General features: G+C 56.8%; 3 protein-coding genes across 18 annotated transcripts; 1 reads left to right on the top strand and 2 right to left on the bottom strand.

The window, feature by feature from the left end:
• Positions 1-1,319: 1,319 nt before the first annotated feature.
• On the bottom strand, positions 1,320-13,700 carry OSBPL7 (oxysterol binding protein like 7). 9 transcript variants are annotated; one of them, XM_027094797.1, is made up of 23 exons: positions 12,551-12,598; positions 12,142-12,296; positions 11,908-12,033; positions 11,680-11,733; positions 10,955-11,068; positions 10,489-10,599; positions 10,276-10,393; positions 9,495-9,598; positions 9,049-9,141; positions 8,832-8,964; positions 8,649-8,743; positions 8,370-8,465; positions 7,562-7,699; positions 6,875-6,968; positions 5,719-5,951; positions 5,437-5,574; positions 4,524-4,587; positions 4,344-4,422; positions 3,278-3,422; positions 3,037-3,181; positions 2,824-2,950; positions 2,491-2,613; positions 1,320-2,322 (listed from the first exon to the last, which is right to left on the bottom strand). In XM_027094797.1, the coding sequence occupies exons 2-23, from the start codon at positions 12,214-12,216 to the stop codon at positions 2,214-2,216; spliced, it is 2,514 nt and encodes an 837-aa protein (XP_026950598.1). In that variant the 5' UTR covers positions 12,217-12,296; positions 12,551-12,598; the 3' UTR covers positions 1,320-2,213. The 9 variants fall into 9 exon arrangements, 8 of the variants coding, with proteins under 8 accessions (XP_026950598.1, XP_026950595.1, XP_026950593.1 ...); XM_027094794.1 differs by adding an exon at positions 13,584-13,654 and having other exon boundaries at positions 8,370-8,743; positions 11,680-12,033; XM_027094792.1 differs by having other exon boundaries at positions 11,680-12,033.
• Positions 13,701-15,716: 2,016 nt separating this feature from the next.
• MRPL10 (mitochondrial ribosomal protein L10) lies at positions 15,717-21,110 on the bottom strand. 2 transcript variants are annotated; one of them, XM_027094808.1, is made up of 5 exons: positions 21,040-21,110; positions 18,988-19,157; positions 17,789-17,953; positions 17,390-17,534; positions 15,717-16,670 (listed from the first exon to the last, which is right to left on the bottom strand). In XM_027094808.1, exons 1-5 carry the CDS (start codon positions 21,089-21,091, stop codon positions 16,414-16,416), a joined length of 789 nt encoding a protein of 262 aa, XP_026950609.1. In that variant the 5' UTR covers positions 21,092-21,110; the 3' UTR covers positions 15,717-16,413. The 2 variants fall into 2 exon arrangements, with proteins under 2 accessions (XP_026950609.1, XP_026950610.1); XM_027094809.1 differs by lacking the exon at positions 21,040-21,110 and adding an exon at positions 20,878-21,033.
• Positions 21,111-21,263: 153 nt separating this feature from the next.
• On the top strand, positions 21,264-25,881 carry LRRC46 (leucine rich repeat containing 46). Of its 7 annotated transcripts, none has more exons than XM_027094800.1 (8): positions 21,264-21,336; positions 21,516-21,590; positions 21,691-21,796; positions 23,103-23,211; positions 24,054-24,100; positions 24,387-24,755; positions 25,034-25,314; positions 25,431-25,881. In XM_027094800.1, exons 2-8 carry the CDS (start codon positions 21,581-21,583, stop codon positions 25,760-25,762), a joined length of 1,254 nt encoding a protein of 417 aa, XP_026950601.1. In that variant the 5' UTR covers positions 21,264-21,336; positions 21,516-21,580; the 3' UTR covers positions 25,763-25,881. The 7 variants fall into 7 exon arrangements, with proteins under 7 accessions (XP_026950601.1, XP_026950605.1, XP_026950606.1 ...); XM_027094804.1 differs by having other exon boundaries at positions 21,336-21,590; positions 24,387-24,496; positions 24,686-24,755; positions 25,034-25,182; XM_027094805.1 differs by lacking the exon at positions 23,103-23,211 and having other exon boundaries at positions 21,336-21,590; positions 24,686-24,755.
• The last annotated feature ends 301 nt before the right edge of the window (positions 25,882-26,182 follow it).

The raw sequence follows: 26,182 nt of genomic DNA, 5'->3' as shown, positions 1-26,182 counted from the left end.
GCTTCTCCCTGTAGCAGAGCCAACGGGAAAAGCCCACTCACAGCCACCTGGGCTGCATGCCGTTGGGGAGCAGGGAGGTGGGTGCCTCCAGCTTCAGGGGATCAGATCCGGACCCTGTCCTCCAGGAGAGGAAGTGAGGTGTCCCCTGAGAGCTGCAAGTCAGCACATAACGACTCCGCCCAAACCCCTGCACTAGACGACCAAACTCTAGCACAGCTTCCAGCAGCCTGTGTCCCTAGGATGAGCCCAGTCCCCTCAGATGCCTGCCTGAGAAAACTCCACACTGCCAGCAGAATTCACTGCTTGTTCTAGCCAACACCTGACACCGGGCCCTGACTTCCTTTTCTTAGAGCAGGGCCTGTGTGTGCAGTGCAGTGGGCTGAGGGGCTAGGAGACAACTAATGAAATCAGGAGCCTGGACATACATTCTCCTCTAAGACACAAAAGAAGCCAAATGAAGGACCACGGAGTCCCTGAACAGAAAGGCAAGGCACTTGACCAAGATCAGAACAGCTTTGGAATAACAGAGCTGGGACCTGAACTCAGCCGAGGCGGTGCGGGAGGGGGAGAAATGCAGCTCGCCCTGTTCTCCCATCCCTTCTAGTCCCTCCCCCCTCCCACCTTCCCTTGAAAAGTCACTGAGGGGGTGAGAGGGTGAGCACAGACCTGACCGAGGATGCTGGGGGTGGGGGCAGCTTCTGTGCCAGAGGGGGACAGGGACCACACAGTTTTCTGCCTGCTTAAGGAGTTTGGGTTTTCCCCTGAGGCGCTCAGAAGCAATGGATGTACCTGAAGCAGGTACGAGGTACCATATTTCTCTTTTAAAATATCACCATGGGGGCTTCCCTGGGGGCGCAGTGGTTGAGAGTCCGCCTGCCGATGCAGGGGACGCGGGTTCGTGCCCCGGTCCGGGAAGATCCCACATGCTGCGGAGCGGCTGGGCCCGTGAGCCATGGCCGCTGAGCCTGCATGTCCGGAGCCTGTGCTCGGCAACAGGAGAGGCCACAACAGTGAGAGGCCCGCGTACCAAAAAATAAAATAAAATAAAATAAAATAAAATATCACCCTGAAAGCCAGCATTAGAATGGAAGTGACTGGAGGCTCCAAGGATACTGCAATAGTCCAGGTGAAAGTTGATAAGAGCCCAGCCTAAGCTAGGTGCAATCACGAGAAGGGGTCAGAGAGACACTGAGGCAGAATTGACGGGAGGTGAGGATTCAGGGAGCGAGATGACATTGGGTCTTTAGCCCAGGTGAGTGGGGAGCTATGGGCCTTCACTGGGCTTGAGCGGACGTGTTTTTCAATGAATGGTCACAGGCCAAAGTTTGGGACAGTCTTTACTGGAGTTTGGAATGTCATAGCAATTCACCTTAATCAGAGGCAGACTGGTAAAATGAGCAGCAATGGTGGCGGACCCCCCGCAGGGGACATCCGGCCTACACGAGGAATCCTGCTCGCCCGCAAGCAGTACACAGGCACACGCACACACTCTTCTACACAAACCAACACTCTCATGAGTGCTCGCTCACTCCGGGTGGGTCAGAGGCCAGGCGCCCTTCCTGCCCTGTCTGCTCTGGGGGATCCACTGAGCTGAGACTGAAGGAAACCACTTGAGGACCAGGGACGAAGGAGCTGCAGGCGTTTTGCAGTTTGGGAGAAGGGGATCCAGGAGGATAGGAGGAATTGCCAGGGCCAAGCAAAGGGAGCCCCTCTGGGCCAGGGCAGGGGGAGAAGATGCTGGAGTTGGGGCATGGGAGGGACGGGGGTGGGAGAAAAGGCCATCCCCTCTCCTTCACTCACTCCAACCTCACAGCTGGGGCCCGAGTCCTGGGCATGGGAATCCTGGGGAACGTCGAGGGGTCCCCTGTGTCCTAGGAAGGCACTGAAATGGGGAACAGATCCTGGAGGGCCTGGAGTCTCCCCCAAGTACCCCAGGGGGTAAGGAAGGGGTTGACAGAGCAAGGAGGGTCTTACATGCTGGTTGTCTGGGGCAACAAGACTGGGGAAGCACGAATACTGCTTCCCACCCCAAACAAGGGGTGGGTGATGGGCTGAGATGCAGCCCCTCTGGCCGGCAGAGGGGAGAGGGCCAGAGCCAGGGCTTCCCCTTTGGTCTCCAGGGCAGTGAGTGGGAGAGCCTGGCCTCGCCCATGTGTCCGTGGTGGGGTGGGGGCAGGAGGGGGGACCGGGGCCTCCTGCCCCTGGGGCCTGGGCTACCAGAGCACGGCCCCGTCCAGGTTCCCGTAGCCCGGCTCGGCCCGCAGCCGCCAGTATGTGTTGTTAGTCACCCACCACTCCTTCCCGCTGCTGTCTGTCTGCCGCCTGGGGGGGAAGGGGGCCGTGGAAGAAGAGGGGTGAACACCCAGCACTGAGGCCGGGGTCCCGAGACGCTGCCTTACGCTGCCGGCCCCACTCAAAGCAGGAAGGGGCTAGTGGGGAGGAGGAGGGGGCCTGGGCTGCAGAGAGACCTGGAGAGGGGGGCAGAGGCACCTGAAGAAGCGAGCCTGGTGGACAATGTTGTTCTCCTCCATGACTTTGCGCCTGTCTCGCTGAAGCTGCTCGATCCTTCTCTTCTGGGCCTCGGCGGCCTGTATGTTCCCCTCCTCCAGGTACCTGAGCAACCAGACGGCAGTCAGCGGAACTGCCCACTCTCAGAGGCCCCCAAATCCAAGGCCGCTGTGCCTGCCCAGTTCTGCCCCCAAACGGGTCCCATCTCCCCGAGGCAACTCAAGGAAGGAAGGACATAGTCCCAGGTCTGCGTGGAAACCCACGTGGGGAGGGAGGAGCCCGGAGCTTCCGGAGCGGCACCCGCCTGGCACTGACCTCTGGTCTGGCCGGAGCCGCGTGTCTGTGGAAGGCAGGGACCGCTTCAGCTCTGCCGTCAGCTCATTCAGCTCCAAAGCAAACTGAGTGAAGCCGAAGTTGCGCTCATAGTTTGGGGGCATTGAGTCTAGGGGGAAGGCAGGGGGCTGGGGCAGGTGGGCTGTGCACAGCTGCCCTCACCTCTGCCCAGCCCGCCCCAAGCGCCCCACTTACTGGGTTTCCAGATGCACTGACCGCCCGGCGGGGGTCCCCGGTACAGGCCCTCGGGCCACTTCCCGAAGAGTCGGTGGAGGACGCGGCCGCTTCGGCTAAACACGGCACCCTGCACCTCATGGACGTTGGAGCTCCAGTACTTGGCCTGGGGTGGGGGTGGGACAGGGCTTAGGGAGGTGTCCCCTCCTCTTCCCCGGGGCGAGCTGCTGGGACGGACAGGTGGGGCAGGGAGGCCACCCACCTTGCAGAAGGTGATCTTGCAGTGGCAGGAGCTGTCCTGCGTGTTCCGGATGAGCACCTCCCCGTAGTGCTCAATCCAGCGCTGGCCACTCAGGATGTTGTGAATGCAGGACGTCACCTTGTTCCACTCAAAGTGGTCCCCAAACCTGAGAGAGACAGAGCATGGCAGGGGGCAGCTGGCCGGCCCTGGGGAACAAGTGCCACCCTGAGCCGGGGAATGCCTGTCTCATCAGAGCAGGTCATGCGGGTCTGGGAAAGGAACCCTGGGGTCCTGGTTCCAGCTCATGGTCCTTCCATGAAGGACGACATATTTATAAGGCAAAGCAGCCTTCACAGAAAGTATTCAACTAACACATCTCCATCTGTTGAGAAAGCTCCAGAGGGCCTAAGTCACAGGGGTAAAAACATAGGCGGGTCTATGTCCTTGGGATATATGTCTGTTCACATATATCAGCTGTTTACTCCCCACTTCTGTCGAATATTACTTATTACTCTTGTTTTATAGACGAGCAGACTCAAGGCTCTGGGGCATCAAGTCTTTCTGCCGCTTGTCTAATTAAGCAGCAGAACCAAGACTCCCGCCCAGGACTTCTGACCCTGAAGTCCAGGGTCTTCCCCACCCCTGCACTGGCCTCTGGTTGCAGTTCCCCACCTGTAACATGGCTAGATGAGGGTGCTTCAAATGTGGTTTGTGAGCAGTCCTGAAATCACTTTAGAATCACTTTAGGCTTGTGTGCGTGCGTGTGTGTGTGTGTGTGTGTGTGTGTGTGTGTGTGTGTGTGTGTGAATGGGTTACTGTGCACTGACTTGAAGTCTCAAATGCATTTCTTACTGTGAGTCATGGTCAGAAAGTGCGAAAGCCACTTGATCAGGTGACCCTGACGAGCCCTTCCAGCTCTAAGACTTTTCACCTTTCTTTACTGACAACTGCTGTTAACCCAGGTATAAATGTACAGACACTGCCCCACCCTGAGCAGCTTCAGACCAGGCCTCTCTCTGCTGTCTCTCCCACCTCCCCCCCAGCCCGGGGAGGATGGCCTGTAGGCTGGGCCTGTGCCTGCACTCACCTGGGCAGGCTCACATTGACCATCCCCACAGGCACAATCTCCAGGGATTTGCCCCAGAACTTGTTCTTCCACTTCATGTCTGGAGTTGGGTGGGGGAAGGAGAACGACTGCAGAGATAAGACCAGAGAGTGTTCCAGCCCCTCCCCCATCTGCGCTTCACCCCCCAGCCCCACCCTTTACCTTGCCAGAATATGAAGTTCTCAGACTCCGCATGGCACGCCGAGATGGGGGGGTGGTGGGAGACCTTGATGAGCAAGGAAGTCTTCTAGAGGCTGCTCCTGAGGACCCTGGGGTCTGCTCCTGACCCCAGGCCCCCAACATCCCTCACCCCCATCCCCAGTTCCCCTGGGAACCAGAAGACCAGTTAGTTCCAGGTCTCTTGTCTAGGTGTCCTTGGCCACCACCCAAATTCCATCTCCCTCTCCTTTCCCACGAGGCCCCTATGTTCTCCCTTCTCCCTCCCTCCCCTCTAGGGCCCTCCTTGCCAACCCTGTGCATGGTACCCTCCAGAGATCCTGCCCAAGTCCTCTAGCAGTGACAGGTGGGGCCTCCACCCATGGCCTGCCTGAAAGCCAGCCCTCCCATGAGGACCCTCTTCCCTAATCATCTTCTCCCCCAAAGCCGATTGTCACCCTGCAATCTCCACAACACACCCTTGGAAAAACTCGGCCTTGCCCTCATGAGAACAGCTCCCCATCTGGAACCTTGAACTCAGGGATCCCACAGCCTGCCCTCCTTGCCTCTCCCCATCCCCTGGCGCCCACCACTGCCTGAGTGTTCCCTACAAATTGCAATTCTAAGCATGTCACTCCACTGCTTAAAACTCTCCCGTGACTACCCGTGGCCTTCAGGATTTAAAAACCAAGCAACCGACAGAGCTGAATAAGCTCCTATGAGCTTCCACAATCCCAGCTCTAGAACATGGTACAGTAACTCCTCGTTTGAAGTCCCTCTCCCCAAGGAGCGGGGAGCTCCTCCCTTGACGCCCGACTGTCGGGTGTTCTCGCCCACGCCCTGGCCCCTTGAAGCCCGGGTGTTCCCCGGCCTTGGCCACATGGCTGCCCCAACCAGCCCACTTCTTCCAGGGCCTCACCTGCTCACTGATGAAGCGGAAACCTCGGTCAGGCCGCTCGCACTCGTAGGTCTCCCCCAGGACAGGGTTGAAGGGCTTGCAGCCCGCCCGGTGGTATGTGGAGGAGTAGGCCGACACTGCGAAGGCTGCGATGTACACCTGCAGGGGGCGGGGCGCCGGGGGATCAGAGGAGATGCCGCCCGCCACCACCCTACCATGAGCCAGGACGGGGGCCTGGGGTGGGCCCGGTAGACCGGATCCTGAGAGGTGGCGGCAGCCTGGGCGGGGGCTGGGCGGACCCACCATGCGCTCGCAGGGGTCGGTGGTCTGGCTGGCCTGGTCCAGAAGGCTGCTGTACTCCAGCTCCTCGCAGAGCCGCTGCAGGGTGCTGAGTGGCTCGTTGAGCTGCACGGGCATCGACACCTTGGACAGGTCCTTGCCGATGTTGTTCCACAGGATGTTCCACAGGCTCACGTCGGCCCCGGGCCCACTGGCCGCAGGTAGGCATCGGCGGCGGGGTGGTCCCACGGCTCCTCCTGGAACACAATCCCGGGGCCAACCCGCCTGTCACTCTGCCTTGGGCACCTCGCACGCAGGCCCACGGCCTCCCGGGCTCCTGAGGTGCTCCCAGGTCTGCTCGCTCCCAGGCCCCAGGCTCAACTCACTATGGGTCAGGCGGCTGGGGGCTAATTCTTTTTTTGGGGGGTGGTGGGGAGTGGTTAATTCTTGACGAGCTCCTGGGGATTTAGGTGAGCAGCAGAGTTAAGAACCAGAGGACAGTTCCCACTGTTGGAAACAGAAACCCTGCACCCCAGAAGCCCTTCCTGAGTCTCGCCCTTGGCTTCTGCTCCATTTCATGAGCACAGAAACCAATGTCAAAATTATTCAGCCCAGGGCTTCCCTGGTGGCGCAGTGGTTGAGACTCCGCCTGCCGATGCGGGGGACACGGGTTCGTGCCCCGGTCCGGGAAGATCCCACATGCCGCGGAGCGGCTGGGCCCGTGGGCCATGGCCACTGAGCCTGCACGTCAGGAGCCTGTGCTCCGCAATGGGAGAGGCCACAACAGTGAGAGGCCCGTGTACCGCAAAAAAAATAAAAAATAAAATAAAACAAATAAAATTATTCAGCCCATTTTATAGATGAGGAAACAGGCGCTCCAAGAAGGAAAATGACACGTACAAAGCCACACTGCTAAAAAGCGGGCCCTTCTGCCTATCAGGCCCACGCGAGCCTTCGCAGAAGCCCAGAGTGGAGACTAGCCCCAGGCTGAGCCTGCCCCGCCCCCAGGGCCACCCCTGGAGCACAGTCACAGCTTAGCCTTACTCACCCCCAGGGTCACACCTGGAGTCAGCACCCGAAGCCATTAGCCCACCAGTACTACAAGGGACTACTTCCCAAGGGGCCTGGGCCCGTTGCTGTGCCCACCTCCTGCCCTCCCTCCTGCCCGTCTGGCTGGCACCTTTCTGACAGCGCTCAGCTCCCCTGAGGTCGAGCACCTCCTCGGACAGGCTGGTGGTGACTTCACTGGTGCACGACTCCTCCTCCTCTGAGCCCTGGGCCAGGGACAGATGACAGGCTGGGCAGACTAGGCCTCCCCCAGGCAGCTGGACAGTGCCCAGGGCCTGGCAAGAATCTGCCCAGCTAGCCCTTTGGTGGGAAGGGGAAGAGAATATATTTGGGAGGGTCTGAGCCCTAAGACACTGCCCTGGGAGGCCTGGAATCATGGCGTGCCCTGCCACCTTGGGAGGGAGAGGGCCTGGCCTTACAACTAGCAGGGAGACAGCTCAGGGGCTTGGCGGGACACTGCGGGAAGGGAAGCTGGGGATTACTGGGATTCAGGGTCAGGAGGGTGAGCGTCAAGGGAGTGCTAAGGCTGAAACGAGGTCACAGAAAGATGACGGGGTGCAGCTGAGACAGCAGTTCAGTAGAACCCATGGGGATGGAGCACATCAAACTGGAAGAAGGGTCCCCAGCAGAGATTTCTAAGCAGGGCCGCACAAACCCAGCAGATCTGGACGTGTTCCCAGAGAAGTGGCCGAGGTGGTTAGAAAGGACTTGGGAATCTACAGATTCCAGTCTCCCGGGACCGCACCCCTCTATTCCCAGGGTCCCTCCTCTCTCACTACCAGCTTCCCCGCTCCCTCACCTCATTCTCAGAAGAGCTGGCAGAGAGGAGAACCTCACAGGCATCAAAGAACTCTGTGTGGGAGTCAGCGAGGGAAAGGACGCTGCTCTGGGACAGCTGAGGGGTCAGCTCTCGCCCCTTCATGTACAGAGCTTCTTGCTGTGGGAGCGGGACAGGTGTCAGGCCCAAGGCCCAGCCGGGAGAGTCAGGCAGGGCTCCCCTGGCCTGACAGCTCCCTTGTGAGGGACGTGTGACTGGGGACTTTTACTATCTGAGTCTGAGACCTGCTGAGCAGGAGAAGATGTGGAGGGGAGCGAGTGTAGTGGGGTACGAAGGCCTGGTGGAAAGATCCCGGCCTGGAAGTGAGGAGACACGGGTTGCATAATAACTGCCTGGGCACTGACTCTGAGCCTGGCTCCAAGCCCTTTGCGTGTATCAACTCCATCAATCCCAACACTCACCCTACCAGGTAGGTGCAATTATTACCCCCACTTTGCAGATTAGGACACTGAGGCTCTGGGTCATGAAGCCAGCATACAGTGGAGCCAGATTCAAACCCATGTGGTATGGGAGCCTGGGCCCATCAATTAGATCCTCTGAGTCTCAGTTTCCTCATCTGTGAACTTGAGGGTAAGAATCACTGCCTCACGGGACTCTGACTTAAAAACAAAAGCACTCTGCACGCTATTAAGAAATGACCCAGATGTGGCTGCTGCCCGTCTTCCGTGAAAGGGGCTGGAGTTTCAGGTCTGAACGCCAACCATGCCTTCACTTCTGCTGAGAAAGAAGGCCCAGAGGAATGGTCCCCACAGCCCACCCCGGCTCCCACCTCCTCAGGGTTGAGGGAGCTGAAGGAGTCTGCAGTGGTGTCGGAGGACACGGACAGCGAGTGGAGGCGCCTCGGGCCGGCTGCGGCCTCAGAGACCTGCAGGGAGAGGGTGAGGGCACAGGTGCCGGGACGGGGCGGGTGAAGCCCTCCCCAGCCTGCCGGGCACAGCCTGCCTCCTCCAACCTCCCTTCCCGGCCCAGGTCCGGGACCACCCCCAGGTCTGCAGTCCTCGGGGCTCGGGCCCACTCCTCCCACTGGCCACCCTGCCCCCAGCCTCACCCCCAGCCTGGACGGATCCGAACCCTGGTGCAGGTCCCTCAGTCGGTCCCGTTCAGTGGTGAGGGCGGCCAGGACACTGCTGAGCGAGCTGTGCACTGTGGGGGCAGGCCGGCCATCAGACTCCCTTCCTCTCCCTCTCCCTCTCCCTGCCTGCCCCCAGCCACCCCCAGGGCACGCACTCACCCTTCTGAGCCAGGGCCCAGAAACTGCGCTGCACGTGGGCATAGTCTGGGGGTGGCAGCCCGCGGGGGCCCGAGGGGTCCCGGGACTCCAGGTAGCGAGATAGGTTGGGAACAGAGCCGTGGAGACGACCCACCTGTAGGCGAAGGGGAGGGGTTGAAGGGTGCAGCCTCCTTCAGAGCCTCCCACCCAGCATCTCGGGGTCCACACCCCACCTCACCCGCCCAATGGTGTCGTCCTTGGCAAAGCTCTGTGTGCACCATATGCGGCTGGTCCGCTTCCCCTTCTTGGGTCTCTCGGTCGTCACCGAGGCCTGGCAAGTCGAGGTGAGGGAGTTTCAGTCTCAGGGTGGGGAAGACCACCAAAGCCGGGAGAGAGGTAGACGGTCATGAAGGAGGACGCAGAGACACCAGCATCCCGGAGGCAGAAGACCGACAGCCTGGCAGCCGCCTGGGCACAGGAGGAAGGGGTCGCTCCAAAGGGGCAGAAAGACAACCCTGAGGCGGTCTGGACACGGTGGGGAGGGGCAACGGGGAGATGGTGGCTCTCCAGGAAACCGCAGCATATAAGGGGGACTGGGGACCTGTCCGGGGAAGTGATGGAGATGAAGACAGCAAGAGCGGAGATAGCCCTGGGCGGGCCCCTGCCTCCTCCCCTGGACCTTACCTGGTGTGTGGGGATAACAGGGGCTGAGGGGATCCGGGGCAGGGACTCCAGGCTCTGGAGGAGTCTGTGGAGTTCCTGGAGCTTCCCCTGACACTCAGAGAGCTCTGCGGGAAGGATGAATGAGGAAGTCCCTCTCCCAACACTGGCCAGGCCCCCCAGAGTCTGTCCGTTAGCTTCCCTTCCTCCTCCAAAGACTTCACCGGCAGCCACGGAAATGCCGACACTGGCTGCCCTCCCCCGCTCATGAGCCCAAAGCAGTTCCCAGCTCCCACCCTTTGGTCTGGCCTCACGGAAGCGCCCGCACCCCAATCTGCACTCTGTTCCCAGACCACACCTTACCTTGGCCACCTCCACACAGGCCAGGGGGCTCCCACTCTCGCTCTCCCCCCTTGGTTTGCATTTCCCTCTCCCAGGCCAGCATCGCAGCCTGCAACTCCAGGAATCCGGTTCTAGTGCACACCCCTTCCCTGGCACTACTCCTCAGGACCCCTCCCTGCGTTGGCATTCTGGATCTTCTTTTGCATGAGTCCTGGCCCTGTGTCCGGGTCTGTCTATATGCCTAGAGCACGAGCCCCATCATTCTCTGTAAGCCTGAGGCTTCCCAGGGCAGGGCCCTAGGAGACCTGATCAGCCTAGAGACAGAGGCTGTCTCCCCCATCAGACTGGGTCTCCCAGAGGCAGGGATGGAGGTAACATTTTCTCCTCCTTGTGACTGCTGATGCCACCTAGATGCAATAGCATGGGCCCTTCCCACGGAGGCACAGTGCCAGGGGCCCCTCACCATGAGAACAGCGGTCTAACCCATCACTGTCCCTCAGCCAGGAAGACACCTTCTCCCGAGGTCCAACCCCTGGCAGAGCCGAGGCACTACCCGCTGCCGGAAGCTGGGCACCAGGAACCTGTGGGGTGAGTCAAGGGTCAGCAAGGTGCCTGCCTCCCTGAGTCTCATCCTGAATCCCCACATCATCTGTCGCTGCCCCAGGGCCCATCTTACCTTCCGGTGAGTGGTGCTGGGCAGCAGGCTTCGGGGCACATCCAGGTGCTGGGCCAGGCGGTGGGCACGCAGCTGAGCCACCCAGCTCTGGAAAAGGTCCTGTGATTTGATCTGCAGAGGTGATGGAGAAGGGGAGGGATGCATGAAAGGAAGGATTGCTTTCTAGAGGCAAGAAGTTGGGGCTCGGGTCCGCAGGCAGGCAGGGTCTCTCCCTATAGCACACAGCTTGTGCAAAGGTCCCTTGCGGGGAGGCAGAAACAGCTTCTGCAGGTCTCCAAGCCTTCAGCTCTGTTCCTGTTCACACAACAGCCAACAGGGCCAGTTTGCCATTGGCTATTGTACATGGTAGGAACTCCCTTCTGGTCAAACTCAGACAGACCCTCGGCCCCTGTCCCTCTCTCCTGTGTGCCCCAGTGCCTCTGACAGGCTGGGGACCAAGCCACCACCTGGCTCCCAGGGATGTCACCTTGAGGTGGTAGATGTTGTCTTCAGTGTCAAGGTCAATGCGCTGGGCCTTTTTGTTGATGGACATGACCGACAGTCGGACATCAATGGAGCCATGGAGCTTCCCCTTGGTGATCTGGGGTGGAGAGATCGGAGGGGGAAAGGGGGACTGGTTTTAGGCCACCAGGGCCACCATCACTGAGGTCACGCTAGGCTCAAGGGCCAGGCAGCAGGTTCACCCTCATGCCCAAGTCACAGTATCAGCAGGACTTGTCAGTCGTCCTCCTGCGCACAGGACACCCCGCTATGTCAAGTCACAATCTGAGCTCTAGGCAGTCACAGAGTGAGGAAAACTTTTCCCACCCTCAGGAATCTGCAAGGCTGAGAAAGGAGCACCTTCTTGGAGAGAGCCTGGGTGTCCAGGCCTTTAGTTCCTTGTTCCTGCAAGAGCAGAGGACGAGGACGACGATTATAAAGCTCCCATGTCTTGGGTACTTATTTTATGCCCGGCACTGTCCTGAGAGCCCTCACCAAGACAAAGACTCTATAAATGGGTGGCTGCACTCTCTCCACCATAGAAGTGAGGAGCTGAGGCCCAGGGAAGTAACCTGCCCAAGACCCCACACCCAATAATTGGTGTCCCTGGGATTCAGACCCTGCTCTGGGGGATTCCAGAAGCCCCCTGCCCGCGCAGGGCACTCTGGGGCCAAAGTCCTCCCTCATCCCCCAGCCGAGGCCCTGACTCACATCTTGCCGAGTCGTTGCGTAGTGAAGGATCCCATCCTCGAGCACAAAGTATCTCTGTGACGTTGCCCAGAAGGGACAGGGCCCGGGGGGCAGAGAGGAAAGGATGTGGGGAGAGAGCAACCATACAGAAGTTTCTTCTGACACATAAACAGACTGTACCCCCCGGCAACCCCACACATCCCCGTCCGGCGTCCCCATCCGGCCCCTCCCCTTGCCCTGCCTCCTTACCTTGTGCCAGCCCTTCAGAGGCCACTTCCTCTTCTTGAGCAGGTGGCCTTCCTGCCTCTCAGGCATGATACCCTCTGCCCCCAGCCGGCCCCGAGGCTCCTCCACTACCTCCCACAGCTCGGAGGCCTGCAGTCCAGGACAGAGTTGGGGAGCGGCCGGTGAAGCGACCAGCTCTGCCTTTTTCCCCTGTGGGCCAAGCTCGGCGCGCCCACTGCCTACTCCCCACCCTCAGACCTGCTGGGCACTGCTGGGCTTGGCGGACTGTGTGCTCTCAGCCAGGGAGGGAGGGTCCCGCTCCTGGAAGTCCATGGGGAAGGGAGTGGCCACTCCCTGCTGAGGACGTAGAGGAGAGTGGAAGGGGAAAGATGTCACCTTGTCCTGAGGGGGCCCTTGAAGCAGAGAGAGACCCTGTTAGCACAGACTCGGCTAGCACCTCCCCACCTCCAGCCCCTCTTGCACCCTCTGGGATGAGAGCCCCCGAGCACATCTTCCGCTCACCTGCCACACCTCTCCCAAGCCTGTCCCCACCCCACTCTGGGCAGGTCTCAGCGCCCGCTGCCCAGAGAGGTGGAGCGCGCAGCAGGCAGGCCGGTGCCAAAAGAAAACCTCGAAAAGTCAGCCCTGCCCCACCTTAGGCACTCACACGTTCCCCGGCTCCAGGAAACACCCCATGCTTTCTCTGGAGGATTCCCTGGGGGTAATCAGAGGTGAGGCAGGGGAGTGAAGGAAGAGGCCCCAAAATAGGACAGAGGAATCCAGAGACTAGACATGCGAGATCTCAACCCAGCTCCTCTTCCGCCGGGATCCCTGAGCCCAGCACCACAGCATGGAGACGCCTCTGCCATCATCCCTTTACAGAGCCCCCCAACCTCTTGACCCCAGCTCCCCACCAATTGGCCTCCATATCCTCTAGTTCCTGGGCTCCCATTTTTCTGCCTGAGGAAACTGAGGCCTGAGACAGCCCGCATTTTCCCCTGTGCCTCCCATCAATCGCCCCCCTAGGATGCCCACTTCGGACCCTCTGTCCCCCCGTCCCCCAAGCCTCCTTTCTTTCATCCCCATCCCTGGGGCTCCTAAGAAGTACCATCCACCTGGAGAGAGCGGGGGACGAGCCACTGGAGACACATGCCAAGGACCGCACAGGCCCCGCAGCAGTGCCCACAGGCGCCCTTGGCACCAGCCCTGGCCATCCTGGCTCCACGGGGAGATCCATAATGCATGAGGCCCTGTGTGTGTGAGATGGGGGAGGGGACTGGAGGGGCAAGGTGGGCCTGAAGCTGGGGAAGCAGCCCAGATCTTCCGGTGGAGCTGAGGCCAGGAGGGGACAGGGACGTGGTGGGGTGTGGGTGGCCAGGAGGTCAGGGCAGAGGGGCCCATGCTACCAGAGGCTGACCTGGGGGGAAAACTCCTACATTCAGCCATTGAAAGTTAACAAACTCTCCAGTGTTTTGGGTGTCTCTGTGCCCTTTTCCTGGCTCCGTGGGATCCTGGCCCCTCACTGCTTTGCGGGTGGAGGGGAGGCTCTGTTAGTAGAGGGTGCAGGTCGAGGTGAGCCAGGTGGGTGCCCCCTTTCCACCTCCATTCCCGCCCTCATCTCTGGAAGAGCAGACCCACCAGCTTCAGGTGAATGTCCCCTTCTTGGGGAATGTCAGCTGATGCCAGCGCGGCCCCCTTACCCCAGGGTCCATGGACACCAGTGCTCCTTGGCCCGCGCACCGCTCCGCCTCTGTCACCGTCTCCGAGCCGCCAGCTCCCTGCTTACGGAGCTAAGCAGTGGCGGCAGTTGCAGCAGGAACCAGGAAGGAAGGAGACGTCGGAGCCTCCCCTCTAGCCGGATCTCCTCACCTCCCCCTCCCCCGGCCCCTCCTCCAGCCAAACTCTGGGCAGCCGCTCAGCTCTGCCCCCCTGCTCCCCGGAGGACTCAGGGCTGAGCTGACTCCCCAGCACCCAGAAAGCTTGGGAGTGAGAGCAGAGTCCCCAGTGGGCACAGTTCCAGATAGATCACAGAGGACTAGGGAGCTGCTGGCCCCAAGCTAGTGCTGGTAAAGAATTTGCTCACACTAGTATGGCCTTGACCTCAATTAGTACCCAAGGCCATTTCCTTATTAACCCCTGCCTCTCAGTTTTACATCTGAAAATAGATTGTGGAATTTGGAACCAGCAAAGCTTTCAGGTTGACAGAAAGGGAGGGGTGACCCATGACCCATGGAACCACAGCTGACAGTGCCAAAGGCAGTCAGCAGGGCATAGTTCAAGAGGGCCACAGTGAGGCTGTCACTGGGGGTGATGCCCCACCAGGTCAGGACCCATGGGGGCCGGAAGCACCTATGTGGTAAGACACCCCCCACCCCCCAGCCTACCGAGTCTTTGGATGGGGGGCAGGTCTGGGGCGGTAACCACCTGGCTGTTAAAAGGCTAGCTGGAGCCAACTCTGGTACCCTCGGCCTCCCTTTCTGAATACCTTTGCCCTTCTGCTGGAGTACTGTGTGCAGCTGCTCAATTCTAATTAAAAATTACCTCTTGAGAAAGGTCTAGAATTCATTCAAATGAATATGAACTGGACTGACAGCTTTAAGTGCAGTGCAGCCACTTTCTGGAAAGAAGTGGGTTTAATGCTGTGGTTTCAGGCAACGCCAGCAGGCGAAGGATGCAATTCGAGGTTCTCCTTTGATTCCCAATATGACATAGGCCACTTCCCCCACCAGCTGTCCCATGGGCCCTGGCTTACACATCTCTCAGGAGATGCCTGCTCTCCGTTCCATTCAGAACCTCAGCAGTCCCTGCCACCCCAGGAGGGCGTTCTTAGCACCTGGCAGGGTTCTGGGAGTCAGGGAGAGCACTGGGCACCACTGGCCAGACCAGCTCTGGCATCCAGGAGCCTCAGGGGCCTTTTAATTCAATTCCTATTGATTGAGCATCCCTGGGCCAAAGGAGAGCTGGTCCTGAACCAGGGAAGGAAAAGCTGCTGCAGACCATCACTGCCAGAGCAGTGTCTGCCCAGGACTAAGGAAGCTGTGGCACTGCTCCTAGAGCAACGATCAACTAACTCCCCGCATCACCCGCGTCCACCCGGAATGCGCTCCAACCAAGGACAAGGGCAGGCTTCTTGTCATACACCCCCTCTCCATTAAAAACCTCCAGTTCCCTGAGACTTGGATGAGGCCTCCTACTCAAGAGCCCCCAGACCCCCTTATTAAAACAGAATCCTGCCTTTCCCTCAGCTCCTTTTTTTTTTTTGAAATAAATTTATTTTATTTTTGGCTGCGTTGGATCTTCATTGCTGTACGCGGGCTTTCTCTAGTTTCCGCGAGCGGGGGCTACTCTTCATTGCGGTGCACGGCCTTCTCATTGCGGTGGCTTCTTTTGTTGCGGAGCACGGGCTCTAGGTGCGCGGGCTTCAGTAGTTGCAGCACGTGGGCTCAGTAGTTGTGGCACGGGCTCTAGAGTACACGCTCAGTAGTTGTGGTGCACGGGCTTAGTCACTCCACAGCATGTGGGATCTTCCCGTACCAGGGCTCAAACCCGTGTCCCCTGCATTGGCAGGCGGATTCTTAACCACTGCGCCACCAGGGAAGTCCCAGCTCTTTTGTTTTGAACCACCTGAGATGGGCCAGATACTGGACAAAGTGGGCAGCTGCCTTCAAGAGGACAAGCACTTAAGCAATGCCATTTGTGGGAGCAAGTACAGGGAGGTAACAGGCTTGGACATGGGAAGAGGAAGGATTTTCTAGGAAGAGAAGTGAGTCAGAGATGACCTTGGGAATAAGTCTACAGGGAGGATAAGCTTGTCAACAGCAAAACACAGTAAGTAAAATGCATTTCACTTTATCATAAAGCAGTGCTCCCAACTCTTCCACGACATGGCACACCCTGAGGGCGCAGAATTAACACCCAAGCACACTTGGGACCCTAATGAAAAAGCTTTAGTGTAGAAAACCAGGGCAGCATCTTCAGAGTAGGAAGAGCCTGGCTCAGTCCCTGTGCTGACTCTTGCCAACTGCATGACCTTGGGCGGGCTATTTAACTTCTCCTCCCCTTAGTCTTCCTCTCTGTGAAATGGGGATGACATGTGAGGAATACAGGATCTAGCACATGTAAAGGGAGCCTGGCATAGTAGGCTCTCAACAGATGCCACTCTCAGCACAATCAATTACTCAGTTGCGCTATTCTGGCACATTGGAGCCACGAGGGGATAGGCTGGGAGGCACGTGCAGCAAGGGCAGTGAACACAGAAACCAAAGGCTTCTCCGCCTTGGACCTGGAGAATGGAAAGAGACCGCTGCTATCAGGTCCCAAGTTGGGAAAACTAGGGACAAAGACAGTGATTACGAGCCACCTCCGTTCTGAAATGGGATCCCTCTGCATCTCTGGGTTGCCATGTACTGGAAGAGATCTTTGTCAGTGAAAGCCAGGTAACAAACGCCACTCCTCACCCCAAGTTCCCCATATCTCTGACAGCCAACGGGGCAGAGTGTATTTATGGGCAGGCTGGGTACAAGAGGCTGGCTACGAGTCCGGAACAGGGTCGGGAGGATCCGGCTGCCCACTGGCTGGCACGACAGGGTCCTCCTCGTGTTGCTGTCTGACGTACTGATCCAGCAGGGCAGTCAGCCGGAGGGGCTGGTGCTGAAGCAGGGAGTGGGTCTGGGCCGTGAGGAGGGTAAGTCCTCCCACCAGCTCCCCCTGCACCAGGGCCAGGCTGGGGAGCTTGGAGTAGTTGATGAAGCCCTGCCTGCTGAGGATGGTGTCATCAACGCAGCCACCTGGAAGAACACAGGATCAGCGAGGCTCCCACAACTGCTTTTCTTCTCCAAAAATAATGGTCCAACCCTAGGAATTTGCTCTCCATTGCCCTTTTCTACCTCCCAGCCTTCCCCAAAATCTGGTTCCCACTTGTGCCCCGCCCCACTCCCACTGTTTCAGATCAATCCTCTCCCTTCCTTCCTAACTCTTCCCTAGAATCCCTTACATAATACATCTACCTGGTCCAACCCCCACTAAGTCAGTTTCCTAAACTTCCTTGAAGAACCATGGAGTGTGTGTTTGGGGCGGGGGGGCGGGGTGGGGAGAGTCTGTATAATAAACACAGATTCCTGCCCCCCAACACAGACCTGTGAAATCAGTATTCTCTGAAAGAAGCACCTCCAGGGACTCTCGGCATCAGGGGAGTCTAGGAAACATTGCTCACTATCCCTCAGCACCCTTCACTTGGGCTATTTGTTTTAAGTATCTTTGCCTTTGTGGGTTTCAATACCCACTACCCCCTTGCTAGACTCAAGGTGTCTGAACGTCCCCTCCACGGAGTGACACACACAAGCAGCCCTCATCAAATGGTGCTACCGACGCAGGCTCCATCGCGAGAGGGTGTCCCCTCCAAGCATGTCCACAGTTTTACCCACACAAGCCTTGCAGATGGCAGCAGGCTGCTCTAGCACCCACTCCCCTTCACCCTCACCCCCAACTGGCAGGGGAGCTTGCTCACCCAACAGCGGCAGGAAAGGCACACTCTTCAAGATTCGCACCATCTCCTTGACCTTGGGCTCTTCACTGACCAGCAGCAGGTTGTGCCCCACAAAAAGGGGCAGCAAATTTGGGTACTTGGAATCTTCCAGGAAGGACTTTAGGATCTGGAACAGCAAGAAAGAAGGGCTTACTGGGGTCAAGTAGGAGAAGGAGTCACCCACCTTGGTCACAGGCCACACCAGGCTGAGGGCTCAAGCCGAGGGTCTCCTCAAACCCTAATCACAGATTAGGTCCCGGACTAGAGGGCTGCTGTGGCAGGGAGGAGTCAGGAGTGCCACATCTTGGGAGAGATGCTGGGGTTTGAGATGGGGGTGAGGGAGGGGAATACGGCAACCCACGCCAGGGAGCCGTTCTCTACCTGGTTGGGGAAGACCTTCATCAGGATCTTGTGCCTCCGCAGCCGGTGCCGCATGAGAAGCTTGTCCTCTGCGCTCAGAGCCACGTTCTGGCAGACAGCTATCATTCGGTTGTCTCGGAAAACTGCTGCTATCTCCCGACGGAGGAGCCGGACGAGGCCTGTCTCCTGCAGTCAGAAAAGGAGGACCAAGGGGATGTAAAATGCCCCGTCTCCTTACAACCCTTACTCCCTCAGGGACAGGTGCTGGAGCTTCCAGTGATGCCCTAATGAAGATCAGGGTACAGGCAGGAGAGCTGGGCCCCTGACTCTGAGACATGTTCTATCTCCCACTCCATCCTTTCATTTCCATTTGATAACCACAGGCTTTACAGCAGTGTTTTTATTTTTTTAATTTTAAAAAATTTTATTATTGGGACATCCCTGGTGGTCCAGTGGGTAAGACTCTGTGCTCCCAATGCAGGGGGCCTGGGTTTGATCCCTGGTCAGGGAACCAGATCCGGCATGCATGCTGCAACTAAGAGGTCCACATGCCACAACTAAAGAAGCCCACAGGCTGCAAGGAAGATCCCATGTGCCACAAGAAAGACAAGGTGCAGCCTAAATAAGTAAATAAATATATATTTTTAAGTTTTTGTTATTATTCTTTTTGGCTGCATCGTGTGGCTTGTGGGATCTTAGTTTCCCAACCAGGGATTGAACCCGGGCCTTGGGCAGTGAAAGCACGGAGTCTTAACCACTGGACTGCCAGGAAATTCCCTAGAGTAGTGTTTTTTTCTCAAGACAGTGTTTCTCAAAGTTGAGAACTTGTGGAGCTGAGAACCACCATGAAGTTACCAGTTCTCCACTGGTCTTTTTCAAGGACAAAAAACCTCGTGTTGTTCCTCTAAGAAAACATGGAAGCTTCAAGACGGGAGCGATGTTCTCTCCTACCTCCGCCTGTGTGGATAGCTTTCACACACACATTTTTGGAGACAAGAATAAAGGAAATCCAGGAACCCTGTCCAAACCACAGAGCCCAAAAGGCCGACGCAGAATCAAGTGCAGATTTCATTTGAAAGTATCTGGACTACAGGGTCAAAGTGGGGAAGTAATGATGTGGATGACCATGTCCTGGAGTGCTACTTCATTATGGCCACAGCAACAAGATGACTTTAATCCACCATCCCACCACCAGGCGACATGCCCAGCCTGTTTCTTACCTCCTGGGGGGGCCTGGGAGGGGGCGGCAGGCATCTGGGGTTGATAGCAGGTTTGGGGGGGATATACTCAGTCACAGCCATCAGCTTCTGCCGTTCAAAGTGCATCACACGACGGTGACGGGTAACAGCCTTGGAGCCATAGCGGACAAGCTGGCGGATGGGCAGCTGGCCTGGGAGAAGAAACGGCCATATGGTGAGAAGCAGCCTCTTAGTCTGCACCAGATGGACAAAACCCACCCCCTAGGCACAGACAACCAGAGTTCACAGAGCTAGCCTCAGCACTGAGTGGGACGAGGAACTCTGCTAGAAAGCCTGAATCCCCGAACCTTCTCTTCTCTTTAATTGGTGACCTTAGCTCAGGTGCTTGATCCTTGGAGGTGCCCATTTCTCCAGCTCTTTATGCAGAGATAAGGAAAAAATGAGAACAAAGGAGAAAGTATTTTGAATACATTTTAAAAAGGAGGAGAGAGCTGGGCAAATGTTTTCTTAAATGACCAAATAAAAATTTTAAGTTTGAGAGCCATATGGCCTATCGCTACTACTCAGCTCTGCCACTGTATGATGGAAGTAACCATAGACAATATGTAAACAAACAGATGTAGCTGTGTTCCAATACAACTTTGTAAGAAAGATGGTGACTAGCCCTGCCATAGTTTGCCAACCCCTGCTACAAGCCAGTGGTTCTCAAAGTGTGCACCACCACCACCCCTCCCCAACCCAACATCAGCATCACCCAGGAACTTGTTAGAAAATCAAGTTCTCGGGCCCCGTCCTAGATCTACTGAGTCAGTAGCTCTGGAGCGGAGCCCAGAAAACAGTGTTAACAAGCCCTCCAGGTGACGCTGATGCTGGCTAAAGTTTGAGAACCACTGCCCTACGCATTGCTCCTTCCCCCGTGATTTGAAGCAAGAGGGAAAAGTTATACTGTCCTCGCAGCTCCCCCAAACAAGTCTCCCTCCTCTCTATGCTTCTTGTTTACAGGCGTTGCTGGAGAGCACCCCTCAGAAGACAAGGAAGCCACTCGAAAGCCCTAAGCCAAGGTAACCGCTTCACGCTCAACAAAAGGACCCAAGCTAGAGCTTCCCACTTTCAGCCCTTCCCAAGGCCGGAATGGGATCTCAGAGAAAGGTGCAGGCAGAAGGTGGCTCTAACGGTCAGAGAGCATGGAGATTTGCTTAAGTGAGAGGTTTTCTTGCCAGTGGCCACAAAACCTAACTGTTAAGTTAGATCAGATGGAACAAGATTTTTCAAAAATTTTTGCAGTTTTATTGAGATATAATTGACACACATGGAACCAGATTTTAATCTCTCTCCTGCCACTTACTAGCTGTGACCTTGACCAGTCACTCAATTGGTCTAAACTTGAGTTTCTTAATCTGTAAAGAGGGGAAGATAATGCCTTCTTCAAAGGACGCTTTAAGGTTTAAATGAAATAATACATGTAAAGTACTTATCACTGTGCCTGACCTATATTACATACTCAAAATCATTCATTAAACAAATATCTATAGCATGCCTGTTAATGTCAGGCACCATGCCACATGCTGGCTATGCTGAATGAACATGGGTTCTGCCATTACGGAGTTTATAGTCTAATAGAGAGAACAACAAATAGAGAAATGCTAAATTAGATTGTGATAAGGCGAAGGGGTCAGTAAACAGGGTGAGAGATACAGATTTAACAGGGGAAACCTTTGCGGAGGGTGGCGAGGGAAGGCCTGAGATGACATTTAGGCTGAGACCTTAAGGAATCTCTGGAGGCAGAAAGAGCTGGGTGGTGGGCTAGAGAAACCCCAAACAAGGCAGGGGGACTGGGGCGTCGAGAATAAATACTGTAGTTGTCGCTGACGTTTTTGCTGTGTTGTCGTTATTACTAGAGTCTGGACTCACAGGAAATTAGATGGGGGAAGGAGGCCGGCGATCTAGCTGGGGTCAGGGGTCATCAGGAGGTGTCTGGGATCAGAGATTTCGGGACGGGATTAGTAGTAGAGGAGGGAGACGAGTAGAGAGCATCGGCCGGAACGCGCCGAGAAGACGTGGGCCGCTCCTTACCCGCCTGGGGCAGGAGACCCCCTCGCAGCATCCCAGCCACGGCCGCAGCCATCGCCACCGGAAGAACGGCCCGGAGCCTAGCGAGACGGAAGGAGCTAAGGATTGTGGGTAGTCCCAGGGCCGGAAGCGGAGGGCGGAGCCGCCGGCTGGAGCAGCAACACGAATGCGCCGAGCCCGGCACCGGCGAGCCCGCCCTCCCGGATGACCCATCTGGCGTCCAGTGTCCTAGCAACGACGCTAGACTCCTCCAACCGCTCTTGCCCTCCGCACGCGCCACCATCTACCTACAAGCCCCCTGTAGGCGGCCAGTAAAGCCCCTATACACCCCTCAAACTCCAGACCCTCCACTTCGATTTACTTTCGTCTTCTATGCCACCCCAACAATTTGCTCTGAATCAACCCCTTTCCTTTGTCCCCCAATTCTCTGAGCTTCTCTATCCTCATACCATCCTGGGGCTCCATTCCTCCATTCCCAGGGGCTGTCCAAGCTGCTCTGCTCCTCTTCGTTCAAATCCCTCCCCAAGCCAGCAGCTTTTAGATCATGCCTGGAGGTGAGTAGGAAGGTGGGATGTTGGGTAGAACAATTGACTAACAGTAGAGTCAGGCCTCCAAGAATCAGGAAATGTAACAATTGGACTCTTCTTTTCACAGATAAGCCTGCCCAGAGTCCAGAGGAAGGCGGTGTGTGCATTACTGAAGCCCTTATCACTAAGCGGAACTTGGCCTTCCCTGAGGATGAGGACCTGTCAGAGAAGATGTGAGTGCATGGGAGAGGAAAGGGGTGCTGGAATATTGAAACACACAGGATGACCAGTCCCCTGAGCTCTACTGATCTGTCAACTTACCTTTCTTTGTCCCTCTCTTAACTCCACACATTCAGTCAGTGGCAATGTCCAACTTATTCTCCCTCCTTAAAAATCATTCTATTTCTTTTTCACCATGCCCACTCAATTGCTTTCAGTCAGGGTCTTAAATAAGTCATCACCTCTCAACAAACTCCTAATTAGTCTCTCTACCCCCAGTCCAGGCACCTCATACTGTTGCCAAAGTGATCCTTTTAAATGACAAATCTTATAGAACCTGACTCCCTGGTACCTCCAGAATAAAATCCAAACACCTTAGCCTGAGTTGACCTCTGCTGCCTTTTCAGCCTTATTTCTTGCCACTCTCCATAAGTGTGTGATTTCTCTAAGACCCCGTGTTCTCACATCTTAGCACCTTACTACTCAGAGTGGTGCTGGGACGAGTGGGAAGCATCTGCATCACCTAGGAGCTTGTTAGAAATGAAGAGTCTCAGGCCCACCTACTGAATCAGAATCTGAACTTTAACAAGACCCCCTAAGGGATTCATGGGCACATTAAAGTTCAAGGAAGTCTGGATTCGCACATACTATACCTTCTGCTTGAAATGCCTTCTCCTCATCCCCCCTCACCTTCCTGGCTAATGCCTACTCATATGTCACCTCCTCCAGGAAGCATTCCCTGAACACCCCAGTCTGAATGCAGTGTATAATCCATGGTCTCCCTTAGTCCCTTGCACATGCCTCTGTCATCCACTTGTCATAGATGTTTGGCCAGCTTCCCTAGTAGTGATGGGCAGGGACTCTTTCATTTGTCTCTGATGGGCACTTACTAAATGTTTGGGGATTAATGAATGGGTGGGTGGAACAAGTGATCTTCCCTCCGTGGACCACTCAGAAGGGAGGTGAGGAAGGATCTTCCTGCAGAGATTGTCCCCTCTCTGTCCCAGCCCAAACTGGCTGGAGGAAGTCTTCCCCTGCCTCTGCAGGAACCGTAAGCTGCCATCACCCAGTTTCCCAGTCCAAGGGCCCTTACTCACCTCTCACTCTTATCCCTCCCAGTGCTACTGGCAGATACCCAGGTCTCCAAGTCAACCCAGGTTCCCCGATCTAGACCCCGCCTCATGAGTCAAGCAGGTGTCCCTGACATCTGAGCAATCACTGAGCCATCCACCCCCTCCTTGAAACACCCTCCCCTCCGTCTTCCTCCTAAGAGACCACAGAAGTGGCCTTGTTAGCCAACCCTGCTGACCGTTTGCCCAGGTTCCACACGCTTGCTGAACTGCAGACTGTCCGCCTGGACCGGGAGGGAATTACCACTATCAGGAACCTAGAGGGCTTCCAGAATCTTCACAGCCTCTATCTGCAAGGGGTAACTTCCTGCCTCCTGCCCTTACTCCTCCCTGTGGACAGGACTGCATCCCCTGTGGGCCATGTCTGTCTAATCTGAAAGGAGCCAACCAGGTCATCTTGCCCATTTACTGGTGTTCAGGCAGGCAGACCTTCATAGAAACTGTTTCCAGATGAATCAGGAATTATCTTGAATTGAAAGACCAATCCACCCAAAAGACATGCTGACCATGCTCTTGAGTCACTGTTTTTTTGTCAGACAATTCTCTTGTTCTAGAAGTCCTTCTTGATGTCTGCCCTAAATCTCTCACGTTATATAGCTCAAGTCCATTTCCTGTTTTGAAAAAAAGGAAGAAGGAACCACGAGATTCCTCAGCATCCTTCAGAACCTTGAAGGCTTTTTGGTGGTGGTGGTAGTGGGGGGGGGTGGGTGGTTGATCTCCAGCCTCCCTCAGGTTGAATATACACAGATCCCTTAACCTTCCCCCACAGAAACCTGACAGACCAAAGTAGTATAGGTACACTGTCCCCTCCATGTGTGTAATCCACCACCAAAGCCTTTTCCCTTTCCCCGTTTCCCCTTGGTTTCCTTCTCTGATGTCCAGGTCACTCTTTGGTTGTGGGGTGATCAGGGTACTTAAATCAAATTTAGCCCAGCCCCAAGTTTATGCCCTCAACCATCCACCTGGAGAAAACAAATCATCCCAAGGTAGTGACAACCAGTTCAAGAAGTGGGATGATCATTCCCAAAGTGCCACATCTCCAGCCTCAAGAGTAGACATGGTCTTGGGGCTCTGTCCCTTTAAAAGGCCCCCCATTCAGCTGACCTCAGCTTGGTTTCCCCAACTCGGTTTCTTCCTGCAGAATAAGATCGAGCGAATTGAGAACCTGGCCTGTGTCCCCTCCTTACGGTACGTGGTGCCAGGGCTCAGGCAGGGTAGGGGGAGGGAAGAAGAGGGAGGATGAAGGGGAGGAACCTGGTAATACCCCGAAGAACTGGCTCAGATCTCCCCAAGCCCAGCTGCTGGTCAGCCGAGGACCCTGCAAGCCTAGCTCTGCTTCCCTCATCCCAGAAGGCCATGCGTCCCCACTTATCATCCGGCTGCCTAACCAGGGGGCCCCGGACGCCTGGTGCCCCCGTCCCCCGCTTCAGCTGTTCTGTGATTCAGCTGTCTCTCCCCCTCCCTTCCCCTACAGCTTCCTGTCTCTGGCAGGAAACCGAATCAGGCAGGTGGAAAACCTCCGCGACCTCCCACACCTCCAGTTTCTGGACCTTTCTGAGAACCTGATAGAAATACTGAAGCTGGGTAGGAACGTCCTTGCCCTGGCTCATGGAATAAGTCCCGGTGGTGCCCTCCCTCCTCTCTGCTCTCCCTCCCCATGCCTGCATTATCGGCACATCCTCCGGGGCTCTGAGGGGCTGTGCAAAGAGGCAGTGGCTTTAGACAGGAAGGTGGGTGTGAGAACCTCATTATTCCTCTCTTTGCTGTGTGCAGATGAATTCCCCGAGAGCCTTCTCATCCTCAACCTGACTGGAAACAGCTGCACCAACCAGGAGAGCTACAGGTGAGGAGGAAGTGAAGGTGGGAAGAGAGGGGTGATGGCCTGCAAACCTGGGGGGGGGCCATCCCTGGCACCTTCTCCACCCTCACTCCAGCTCGAGTTGGGCCCCTTTGGCCTTCCCACCCCCCATAACTGGCTGGCCTGACCACAGGCCTATCTTCCAGCTTGAGAACACCTCCCCTCCTGGCGTGGCTGCTGTGGCTTGTGTCTGTGCATCCTCCCAGGCTCCACGCGCAGGCGTGCCCTTCTGAGTGGTAGCCTCTGTTCTTTCTGCCCTGCAGGAGGCTGGTGACAGAAGCCCTGCCACTGCTCCTGGACCTAGACGGGCAGCCTGTGGCAGAGCGCTGGACCTCGGATGAGGAGGATCAAGCCTCAAGCAATGAGGACGAGGAGTTCCCAGAGCTGAGAGGCCCGTTCTGCTCAGAGCGAGGTGACCCTGCTTTCCAAGGCTCGCAGCCTCCCCAGAGCACACCCCTGCCTGCCCTGTGGGATCTGGGAGAAGCTAAGACAGCGGTGGTGTCTGGGGACGTGGTCCCAGGGCCAGACCAGTCTGGGCATGCAGGTGACTCGTCCTCCCCACCCCATCTTAGGCTCCTCCTCATTAGGGATGGTAGGGGAGAGTCTGTTCCTGCTAAGCCCGGGGCTCCATCCACCACCCACTGTCCTGGCCCCTCACAGGCTTCCTCAAGGAGCTGGAGCAGGAGACGAGCAGGCACCGGGAACACAGGCAGCAGACAGCCCTGCTGGAGCACCTACTGAGGGTGGAGATGCGGCCCGCCCTCACCGACCTCCCACCGCTGCCAGGGGTGCCCATGGCCGGGAACAGCAGCCCTTCCGTCCCTCCCAGGCAAGGGAAGGAGACATCCCCGGAGCCCGTCTCCTTGCCACAAGCCTCCTCTGCCACCAAGAAACCATGCCTTCCGGCTTCCAGGAGCCAGCAAAGCACTGTTCGGGCAGGGAAGGGGGCCCCCAGCACGACCAAAACTGTGACCGAAAGAATCAAGAAGTGAAGCGCAGCCCGTCGCTACCAGCAAAGCCCCAGGAACACGGACGAGCGAAGAGTGGAGGGCTGCTCCCCTCCCCCTCAGAGCCCTCGCCTGTGACAGGGGCCTGTCCCCAGTAAAGTATGTCCAGGCTCTGCATGTGTCTTCCGTGTCACTTGGGGGAATCTCAGGGGAAGCTGTCAGTAAAAGCACCCAGAAACAGTGGCAGGAACACAGAGCCTGATTCCAAAGAATAGGATCTTGCAGGAACTACCCAAGGGACTGGCACCCCGTCTCAGGCCATCTCGCGGTGCACACATCTCACCGCCCCCCCCAGGGAGTGCCCTTCGGAGGTTCAGGTCAAGGACCAAAAAGCCGGTTCTAATCCTCCCCACGTAGCGGCCACCTGCTGTGCCAGGCATGCATGCTCCTCCGTGTACACACACC

Source organism: Aethalodelphis obliquidens, unplaced genomic scaffold, assembly GCF_003676395.1.
Source record: "Aethalodelphis obliquidens isolate GAN/ISIS:26980383/991018 unplaced genomic scaffold, ASM367639v1 scaffold89, whole genome shotgun sequence".
Classification (NCBI taxonomy): domain Eukaryota; kingdom Metazoa; phylum Chordata; class Mammalia; order Artiodactyla; family Delphinidae; genus Aethalodelphis; species Aethalodelphis obliquidens.
This window is presented reverse-complemented; position numbering and strand designations above follow the sequence as displayed.